This window comes from Ailuropoda melanoleuca, chromosome 8 (assembly GCF_002007445.2).
Source record: "Ailuropoda melanoleuca isolate Jingjing chromosome 8, ASM200744v2, whole genome shotgun sequence".
In the NCBI taxonomy this organism is placed as follows: Eukaryota; Metazoa; Chordata; class Mammalia; order Carnivora; family Ursidae; genus Ailuropoda; species Ailuropoda melanoleuca.
The window spans coordinates 96,420,108-96,431,279 of record NC_048225.1 but is presented as its reverse complement, the minus strand read 5'-3'; the positions used below and the strand labels follow the sequence as shown (position 1 = coordinate 96,431,279).

At 37.5% G+C, this 11,172-nt stretch overlaps 1 protein-coding gene across 6 annotated transcripts in view; it reads left to right on the top strand.

Moving 5' to 3' along the window:
- The window catches only part of LOC105240680 (membrane cofactor protein), a 39,584-nt gene that overhangs the window by 20,257 nt on the left and 8,155 nt on the right, over positions 1 to 11,172 (top strand). For 2 of the 6 annotated variants that reach the window (XM_011233645.3, XM_011233646.3), the window contains exons 6-12: positions 354 to 536; positions 947 to 991; positions 1,100 to 1,144; positions 2,287 to 2,334; positions 6,920 to 6,973; positions 8,451 to 8,486; positions 9,007 to 9,067. In XM_011233645.3, the coding sequence (XP_011231947.1) occupies positions 354 to 536; positions 947 to 991; positions 1,100 to 1,144; positions 2,287 to 2,334; positions 6,920 to 6,973; positions 8,451 to 8,486; positions 9,007 to 9,067 (472 nt within the window). Of the gene's footprint in view, positions 1 to 353; positions 537 to 946; positions 992 to 1,099; positions 1,145 to 2,286; positions 2,335 to 6,919; positions 6,974 to 8,450; positions 8,487 to 9,006; positions 9,068 to 9,631; positions 9,665 to 11,172 lie in introns of all 6 variants that reach the window. The other 4 variants (XM_011233648.3, XM_011233647.3, XM_011233649.3 and 1 more) reach the window with 4 other exon arrangements.

Here is an 11,172-nt window from a genome sequence, read left to right as displayed (position 1 = left end):
AGAGCAAAGGAGGATCAAAAGTTGCTCTTGAACTTACCCCAAATTTGTATGTGGCGGTCAGGCCTTTCTCAGACCTTGTCAGTAATGGGAAAAAATGTAAGAAAGCCAATAGACCATAATGCTAGTCTTTTCTAGGTGGAAAAAAAGTTATTAGATTTCTCTAAATCTGTTTTCCTGGAGTTAAAATGAACATATGTATACAGGTTTCTTGAGTGTTTTTTTGTTTTCTTTTAACACCTTGCCTTTCATTCCTTGTACATTTCTTCCTTCTGGAACTTAATACCTTGTACTATTTTTTCTGCTCCTATGTTAAAGCACCTTTCCATTAATTCTGGACTTTCTTTACATTTCAGTTGTCAGATGTCCATTTCCAGACCCTGAAAATGGAAAACTGGTGTCAGGATTTAGAAGAAAATATTACTACCAAGCAACAGTCGAATTTGAATGCTCACCGGGTTTTTACCACGAGGGCACGAACATAGCCGTCTGTGGCAGTAACAGTACTTGGGAGCCTGCGAAGCCAATGTGTCTTAAAGGTACAATGGGTATCATTTTCCTTCTTGTCTTTTTTTTTTTTTTAATTTTGTTTCTTCGGCATGAAATATCAGTGATGCCAAATTGTTAAATAGAAGCAATTATAGTATTTAACTCTGTCTTGTATTCATTTCCCTGACAGATGTATGACAACATTCACAAGAGAATTCTGCTGTTCTAATTTTATATGTTTTGTTAGGGTCTTTGCATGTTAGGTATGTCACAGAGGTATATAAATTTCTTGTTTGGCTTTTTTTATGTGCAAAAATGAATAGTAGCCATTTTTCAGAAAATTGAAGCATGGGAATTTTTACCTAAATAAGTCAAGAATGGAAAGCATACTTCATATAAATGAAAAGAAAGCAATAATTCCCAGGTGGCTGATCGAGTCTACGTTATTTTTTTTTTCCAGTGCTGATTCCTGTCAGTACCAGTCCTCCGATTTTGAATCATACAGGTTTAGTAACTTTCTGCTTGTATTTTCCAAAAATCTTTTAAATTCCTGGCGCACATGCCAGCAATAACTCCCAATCATCTGATACATCTACATTATTTTGTTTTCCAGTGTCGACTCTTCCCAGTACAAAACCTCCAATTCCAAGTGTCCCAGGTTTAGTACCTTCCTGCTTATATTTTTCAAAATCATCTAAATCTCTAATGTTTTACACGCATTCATCATGTTCAGTAATGAAAGGAGGAAGAACATACTGATAGTCATTTTTAGGTTGTTAACGGTTCTAAATCTATTTGCCATAGCATACAGATAGAAACAAGTATGTAAACGTGGGCAAGTTATGGGCACTTTAAATGTGTATGTATTTGTAAAATTATTTTAATGCCATCCCCAGTGAGTGATGGTAAACTTTTCACAGGATTCATTTAAAACAGCACTGTGCTTCGCATATGGGAAGCTCATAAAGGTAGCTCATATGACATCACTGAAATGAATATTAGTGAAGAGGAAGGTCTTTGTCTTCTGTTTTTAATGAATATATTTTCTGTGTCTTTTACTTTGCTGTTTTATTCCTTGTAAAAGTGATCTTTTGGGTCCTTCAGGATGTCTTCCTGGTCCAGGACTGTGTTTCAGTTGTTGGCCTGCTACCAGTTTAGTTTGGGTGTTGGTGTTGGTGTTGGTGTTGGTGTTGGTGTTGGTGTTGGTGTTGGTTTCGTTTCGTTTCGTTTTGTTTTGTTTTTGTAGCACAGTTTAAACTGGACATTTCTGCTATCTCCAGAATAAGACCTGTATTTCCATTCCCCACCCCCACCAAACTCTTTGCCTCATACAATTATTGTTTTCTTTTTACTGGGCATTTTTATTTAGCAATAGAAAATAAATTTCATAGCCACTGAAAGGCAGGAATAGTTCTTATTCATTGAAATGAAGTGGGGGATTTCTTGCCTGTTCTGCTGATAAGCTACTGTGCTTAAGAACTGAAGGGTTACTTTGCTGTGGTTGGAAGGAAATATCTTCCAGATTTCAGAGTTGCTATCTCTGAACTCCATTACTTACATGATTTATTGTCAGTTAACTTCTGGGATTTCCATTTTAAATTACAAAGCTATAGCGAACATTGTTATGCATACATTCTGATGTACTTGTGCAAATAGATATTTAGGTTAAATTCCCAGAAATAGAATTACAAAGTTTAAAAGGTAAGTATTTTTCACCTTGAGAAATAATCTTTTTAAAATCAAAATTAAATCCATAATTTTGTATTGATAAAGTTGGTAAATTGAAACTAATTTTTTCAGAATCCGAGCCTCCTCACACGACTACGCCTCCGAGTTCAAGTCATCCAGGTTCAGCAACTCTTTATCCTTTTTTTAACACTGGGGTGCCTGGTGGCTTAGTTGGTTGGGCGTCTGCCTTCCGTGCAGGTCGTGATCTCAGGGTCCTGAGATTGAGCCGTGTCGGGCTTCCTGCTCAGGGAGGAATCTGCCACTCCCCCTGCTTGTGCACCTGCTCTCTCTCTCGCTCCCTCTCTCTTTCTCTCTCTCTCTCTCTCTCTCTCTCTCTCTGTCAAATGAATAAATAAAATCTTTGGGGAAAAAAAAAGCTTTAAAAGGCGATAGATTAAAAATGATGTCATACATTAATTTGCGTTTCCTTAATTGTCAGCGAAGGTGAACTTTTTTTGGTCTACTTGATTTATTCATGTCCTTTGCTCATTTTTCTATAAGGTTTCTACAGTAGTTTTCTTGATTTGTCAGAACTCATAAATGAAAGCCCTGTTAATGTGAAGTGAACAGTTTTTTCTAGGTTTTTTTCCTTTGCCTTAGTTTTACTAGTCATATTTCTTTTAAGATTTTTATACTATTGGATATAGACTGCTTTTTATAATTTTAATGTATAAGTATATGAATATAAGTTTATAAAATTTCACACGTTACCAAAGTATACAGAATAGAAGATGGGTTCTTACTCTCTTCTCTAGTCCATTACCTGAGTTAATCACATAATAGTTTAGGGTGTCTTTTTATCTATTTCTGTACATAAGCATCCTTTTCTGTGTAGTTAGACATTTTTTGGTGTTTTTTTTTCCCTTCATTCTTGAATAAAAATGGCATTATGCTGTTCATATTTTTCTGAAACTTGCACTTTTTCTACTTCCTGGATTAGGGTTGTATTCAGATTTATTATATCCCATCTTTTTTAACGGTGACTTTAAGATATGCCACAGTTTAGGGGTGCCTGGGTGGCTCAGTCAGTTAAGTGTCTACCTTCAGCTCAGGTCATGATCCTGGAGTCCCGGGATTGAGTCCCGCATTGGGCTCCCTACTCAGCGGGGAGTCTGCTTCTCTCTCTGCTTCTCGCCCTGCTTGTGCTCTCTCACTCTCTCTCTCTCAAATAATAAGTAAAATAAAACCTTAAAAAAAAAAAAGATATGCCGCAGTTTATATAAACTATTCTTCTGTCAGGGGCCTTTTATATGTGTAGAGGTTTTACATTAACAGGCAGTTGGGTGTATTGACCTTTTCCTAATGGCTGTGTGTGTTTTGTCTTTTTTATAAAGGCTTTTGATCTTCCCCATGCTGAAATGTATCATCATTTCAACCATGTGTTCTGATTGCATCCTTTGCATTTAAGTCGTTGGTGCATCTGAAATTCATTGTGGTATATGGAGTGAGATAGGGTTCCTCTGCCCCCACCCACCCCCTCCCAGTGGTGAAGTAGGGACAGCTGTTGATTAGGTTGGCCTCTCTCCAACTATTTCAGGTACCAATTTTTATTATATATTAAATTCATGGGTGTTCTAGTTATTCTTCTGTTCCCTTGAACTCTGCATTCCTGTGCCAGCACCAAATCATTTTTTTTTTTGCTATAGTATTTTTTTTTTTTATTATAGTATAGTATAGTATAGTTTGACATCTGGCAGAACACCTTTTCAGAAATGTTTAGACTGTTTTGTATGTTAATTTTTTTCAAGATTTTATTCATTTATTTGAGAGAGCGAGCGGGTAGGGGGACTAGCAGAGGGAGAGGGACAAGCAGACTCCCCACTGAGCACAGAGCCCAGCGTGGGGCTTGATCTCACCATCCTGAGATTGTGACCTGAGCCGAAATCAAGAGTCAGATGCTTAACAGACTGAGCCACCCAGGTACCCTTGTGTGTTAATTTCTCTAAATAAACTTATATTACCATTTTAACCATTTTAAATGTACATTTCAGTGGCATTAAATACATTCACATTATTTGCAAGCATCACTACTATCTGTATCTCCAAAATGTTTTCATCATCTCACATTGAATCTTTATATCTATTAAACAACTCTCCATCTCTCCTTCCTTCCCCCGCTCTCCCCACCCCCAGCGGTGGCAGCCACTATTCTACTTTCTGTCTCTGTGAATTGGACTATTCCAAGTACCTCACAGAAGTAGAATCATTTCTGGCTTACTTCAGTTAGCCTAATGTTCTCCAGTTTCATCCATCTTGTAGCACATAGGAGAACTTATTCTTTTTCTGGCTGAATAATATTCTGTTGTATTACATACTACATTCTGTTTATTCATTCATCTGGTGATAGACAGTTGGGTCATTTCTGCCTTTTGGCTATTCTGAATATTAGCATTGGAATAACTGAGGCTCTGTTTTCAGTTTTGGCGGTACATATGCCTAGGGATAGAATTGCTGGGTTATATGGTAATTCTTTGTTTACTTTTCGGAGGGACAGCCATACTGGCTTCCACAGTGGCTGCCTATGTTATAGTCTCACCAGTGATACACAAAGATTCCAATTTCCCCACCTCTTTGTCAACGCTTGCTCTTTTCCATTTTTTGATAATAGCCATCCTAATACACATGAAATAGTATGTCATTGTGGGGGAGGGGTTGCTGTTTTGTTTTGCTTTTTTTTTTTTTTTTTTGGAGCCCAGTGTGGGGCTTGAACTCAAGACCCTGAGACGAAGACCTGAGCTGAGATCAAGAGTCGGAGCCAGGCACCCCCTCATTGTGGTTTTTATTTGCATTTCCCTAATGATTAGTGGATTAGTCATCTTTTCATGTGCTTATTGGTCTTTTGCAGATCTTTGGAGAAATGTCTATTCAAGTCCTTTGCCCATTTTTTAATTGGCTTGTTTTTTGCTATTGACTTTTAGGAGTTCATTATGTATTTTGTATTTTAGTGCCTTATTAGATAAGGTGCTTGGTTTGCAGATGTTTTCTCTCACTCTATACAGTGTCCATTGATGAAGTCCAATTTATCTGGTTTTTCTCTTGTTTCCTGTGCTTTTTGTATCACAATCAGGCAGTAGTTGCCAGATCCAACATCACAAACCTTGTTCTGTGTTTTCTAAGAGTTTTATACTTGTAGCTCTATGTTTAGTTTTGTATCCATTTGAATTAATTTTTGTGTATGTGTAAAAGTAGGTAAGGGTCCAACTTCATCCTTTCGCATTTGGATATCCAGTTTTCTAAGAACCATTTGTCAAAAAATTTGCCCTTTCTCCGTTCAATGTTCTTAGCACCCTTGTGGAGTCATTTGACCACAGTCACAAGGGTTTATATTTGAGTTCTCTATTTTGTTCCATTTATCTGTGTGTCTCTGTTTATGCCAGTACCTTTCTATTTTGATTATTGTAGCTTTGTAGTAGTAAGTTTTCAAATCAGGAAGCGTGAGTCCTCCCAAAAATTATCTTGGCTATTTTTAGTCCCTTGAGATACCATATGAATTACATGGTTTTTTTCTGTTTCTGCAGCGTGCATATACAGGATGGTAATAGGGGTTGCATTCAGTCTGTAGATTGCTTTGTGCAGTCTTAACATTTTAATAATATTTTGTCTTCTAATTCAGGAACGTGGGATGTCTTTCCATTTATGTCTTCAGTTTGTTTCAGCTGCATTTTGTAGTTTTCAGTGTACGAGTTTTTCACCTTCTTGCTTGTTTTATTCCTGAGTATTTTGTTTTTTGTTGCTATTGTAAATGGGATAGTTTTCTTTTCCTTTTTTGGATTGTTCATTGTTAGCGTAGAGAAATACAGCTGATTTTTGCATGTTGATTTTGTGCCCTGCAGCTTTGCCGAATTCTGATTTATTCTAATAGGGGTGTGTGTGATCCATAGAGTTTCCTATGTGAAGGTCATGCATGTCATCTGGAACAGGGATCATTTTATTTCTTCCTGCCGAATTTGGATGCTTTTTTTTCTTTTTCTTGCCTGATTGCTCTGACTAGAACTTCCAGTATTATGTTGAATAGAAGTGGAAAACACAGGCGTCTTGTCTTGTTCCTGATCTTAAGGGGAAAACTTTCAGTCTTTGACCGTTGAGTATGATGCAAGTGATGGCTTTTTCATAAATGGCCTTCATCATGTTGAAGTTTCCTTCTATTGCAGATCAATATCTAAATAGTTTATTAAGCACCCCCAAATTTTTACTTTTAAGTAGAATCACATTGAATCCATAATTTAAACAATTAAATCCATAATTTTAACAATACACTTATGATACAGTTGCTTACTGGACAAGAAGAATGCTGATCACATACAAATTTATAATCTATTATGATACTACCTTTAACAGGAAACATTCATTTATATAAGGAAAAGGAAATTACAAGCGTTTTTATACAAAGGTGAAAAATCAAAACCTAAGAATTTTTTTTTTTTAAAGATTTTATTTCTTTATTTGACAGAGAGAGACAGCCAGCGAGAGAGGGAACACAAGCAGGGGGAGTGGGAGAGGAAGAAGCAGGCTCCCAGCGCAGAAGCCTGATGTGGGGCTCGATCCCAGAATGCTGGGATCATGCCCTGAGCAGAAGGCAGATGCTTAACGACTGCGCCACCCAGGCGCCCCAGAAACCTGTGAATTGAGAGGTCTTTAAGCTTTATTTTTTTCTCTCTTTAAACATATTTCCTTTTTTTTTTTTTTTTGTTTTGTTTCTTTCTAGGACCTCGCCCCCGTCCTGATGATGAATCAACACCTGAAGACACTGAGACTTTAGGTACTGTTTGGTTATTAATAACCTCGCATTATGAGACCCTAGAGTTCTACATGTAAATATCATATTTCAGTTACTTGTAGTTAGAGAAAAAACAGCATGTGTGTCATAAATTGGTAAAAATTGACATTTAGAGTTATTTTAATAGTGTAGACACTACAGTAGACGTCAGTAGCAGCACGTGTGACTACATGCAGACGATATGGTTTTTAAGAGGTCGCCCCGCCAAATAGGATTCCTAGTAGGGTGTGGTACCTTTCTTAAAATCTATGATTATGTGTAGGTGAAAATACATAAGACATAACTTGCTGTCCATGTGGTAGTGTTAATTTTTGATGGCAATTTGTAGATCAGTTTTCTTTCTACTTGTACCTTGTCTACATAAGCCTTAAAGTACTACAGGTTAGATCAGTTTTTTCTGTAACATGTCGGTGTGGCAAACTTTATGTAGGCTCACAGAGTTCACGCAACGCATATTAAAGAAAATGGAAAAAAAAAAGTGTAGTTGTGACAGTTAAAGATTTCTTGATAAGGAAGTGAAGAGAACTATCTAATACCTTCATTTATATTAGACTAGTGTAGTAAGGTTAATCTATTTATAACTCTTGAGGCTTGTTCTATCTTCCCTCTGAACACTGTAGTCAGACTGTCATCGTATCAATAAAAACAGTGCCATCTTAAGGTCTTTAGGCACTTGATAATTTTTTATGAGATGAAAAGATCAGACTCAACCATGACGTTTTATGCTTCGACTTCCAGAAATTGAAAAATAATGGCAGTTTAGAAGCGGGGGTACTCCTGGCATCATCGCTAAGAGTAAAGATCAGTAGTGTGATGTATTTCTGTCTGGGGGGTCAGAAGTGCATGTTTAAGTGTCTCTGCGTTATTTTCATCCATGTGCCCTGGTGTTTCATTTACATATTTAGAATCTCCTTGGTAATTAGGATTATGTCTTGGTGTTAGGGGGTGGAAATCAGAAGGGGCTGATGATAAGATAAAGTATTATTTTGAAGATTCTGCACCTAACATCTGTGTGACGGATGGATGGAAATTTATTTATGACTTAGTCCACAGACCCCACTTTTGTGGAAAAAATAAGAATTTCTAACAAAATCACAAATGATAGAATGAATACTGAGCAACAACTATAATGGAGTAATACATTTTGAGACAGTTTTCTTCTGATCTGCTGAACTCTAATTGTGCTAGTAAGCTGTACTAACCTGATATGGTAACTACAGCACAGAACAGTCAAAAGTGACGTTCCTGTGAAGAGTCTTACAAGGTGGAGCCTGGACGGGGGGGTCTGATCCCAAGGGTTCTGTGAAAAATGAGCTGGGCGCACTAGCACTCATGCTAAAACCAGGCTGAGGAAGAACTTCTTTGTTGTAGCGTACAGGTGATATGGTCAGAATGAAATGCAGCCACCCTTGCGGACCTTGGGTGCTCAGTCTTCAAACTGTTCTCATTGTTTTCCCAGGCAAAGGAGCCACCGCCGCGATTGTTGTTTCTGTTTGTAAGTAGGCCAAACTTTGATGCCACTTAAAAAGTATTACTCTGAAAAAGTGCATTATTTTTATTTAATTAAATGATATTTAATTTAACTTTTCAGCTTCTATAGTTTATATAACTTGACATGCAGTCCACCAGTCTAGAACAGCCAGACCTTGTATATGATACACTGCGTTTTGCTGGCGAATGTGTATTCTTTTATACTGTATGTGTCCCTTGAGTAACAAACCCTAAATACTACATGTGTTTTCAGGATGATTGGCCCTGAGTTTGCATCCCAAAGATGCTTTGGGTAATTTTCTAAAGTAAGCAAGGATTCTCTGGCTTCCTGTGGACTGTTCGAGTGACTCCAGGGAATGGGCTTTAGATAGTGATGAGTGCAGACGGAGTATAAGTAGATATGTGCTTAAATAAAATAACATGTTCTGACCACTGAAATGTAACCAACACTTAACTTATTTCTGCTGCTAAATTTTCAGTCTTGACTCTCAGTTATGTATTATTTGTTTCCTGGTTTCTTGTAGTTGTTGGCCTTGCAGTACTTGGCGGCATCCTGTTCATGTTTTCTCGACACAAGAAGAAAGGGTAAATAAAAGCATCATGTTCCTTCTAACTCATGGTCTTGCTCACTCTTGACATCGTTTTGTGCAGCTTTCTGTTTGTCCCGCATGCCGTCTTTTTCAGAACTGTGCATGCATGAACATGCCATCCCCCTTGCCTGTGTTTACTGAAACGATCTCGGGCTGCTCTTACTGTCCCTGTCGTCAGAGGACTCTGTGCAGAGTGGCTCTAGCTATTAGGACTGCAAGAAACATTTCTGTGGGATTTGAGATTTAAGTTCTGTAGCAAATCACGGACCACAATGGGGCCTTCCCCACCCAGCATTACCCTGTGTCCTAGATTAGACTACTGGCCAAGATTAATTTTAGAACTGCTCACTGTGGAGACTTGGACAGTTGTATTCCTTGGAATTTTTATGATGAAAATTTCCATTTATGTAACTTAGGTAATTGTAAGAAGGTACATAGGTTATCATTCAGATACCCAATTTGATTTGTTTTTATGTAGAATTGTTACTTATACTTGTTGAACTGGGGAAGGAAAAGCAGCACTGTTTGACTTCCCTCTTATGTTCTCTTAATTCACTAGGTTGCAGTAAAACTGTTGGGGTTGCTGACAGGGGTAAGATTTACGAAGCACCTCATTATTAACTTTATCTGTGTTTTAATCTATAAAAATGAAAAGTGGGGAATCTTAAAATAGAAAAAAATGTACAACTATATGTCTTCTGAGCAGAATAGGGTTTTTAAGCATCAGACTTAAATTTTAAATAATTTGCCATTTATGAAAGACTTGGAATAAATCCTGGAACATAGACCAAATTAGGTGCTTTGAAATTTCTGATCGTTAGTGATTTATTTTTTCCCTATTGCTTTGAAAATATCTTTGAAATCAAACTAATAATTTTAAGACTTTTGGTATTCATGGTTTTATGGGATATATTTTCCCATATATTAATCATCTGGTTTAGGCTATGTAATAAAAATACATTATTTACTCAGAAAGAGCTCAGACTTTTAAAATATTACTTATTTTTTTAAGACTTATTTATTTGAGAGAGAGAGCACACGGGCATGAGAGGCAGAGGGAGAGGGAGAGAGAATCTCAAGCAGACTCCATGCAGAGTGCAGAGCCTGACATGGGGCTCACCCTCACCACCCGGAGGTCAGGACCCGAGCTAAAACCAAAAAGTCAGAAGCTTAACCGACTGAACCACCCAGGTGCCACTACTTAGTTAGTTTTTTAAAATAGCTACCATGCCTTCATTTGAGTCTTCAATCTTACATTTGTAGAACACTTCATATGCATATTTGATTGCCAAATTGGCAGTGTATTTATAATTACATATACACAGCACTCTGAGTAGGAAGTACTATCAGAGAAATATTTTTACAAGTCCACAAGCTTTGTGTAGAAGTAGGTTCTCAAAAAAAATAAAACAAAATAGCTCTCTGCTCCTTACTTTTACTTTGTTTAAAACAACATGGTATCGAAATACATACAGGTTCCTTAACAGGTGTTAATGATACTCTCTCTAGCTACGAGTTTTTGGGTCTTTTAAAGCTGAACAGTGCTCTGAGCAGTGTACCCCAGGTGAAGGATTTCAGTAGCATTCGTGATCTGAGATCCCGTGTCTCCTGAGCTCCCAGTGGTGTTGCTGCTGGCCTGGGCGACACTCTGAGTTATCAGGCTGGAGACTATTATCGATGCACCCATATTCTTGAAATTTGAAGAAACACCATCAAGCTTAATGGTACAGATTTCTCCTATTTAAGATAATTGGATTTTCTAAAGATGCCACATCTGTGTATATGTTTTTAAAAAGTGTGTGGGCTCATATTTAGCTTTACATTGCTTTTAAAAAAAAAACGGTACAGATTTCTGTTAGATTCTTTGTAGTGCCTAATGTCCATCACATTCTCCCTGAAACGGAGTGTTGTTGCCTTGGAAGCTTCCTTAGGAGACTAGGAGGTGCGTGCAGTTCCTGCTTTGTTTCTCTGGAAGCAGGGCACTAGGCACAGAACGTCCCAAATTGCTGCTAAAACTTGGTACAAATTAATTTGATGGAAACTTGTATTTGTGATGACCTGGGAACACGGTTACCCTTCTGCAGCCTCCATCCCCAAGTA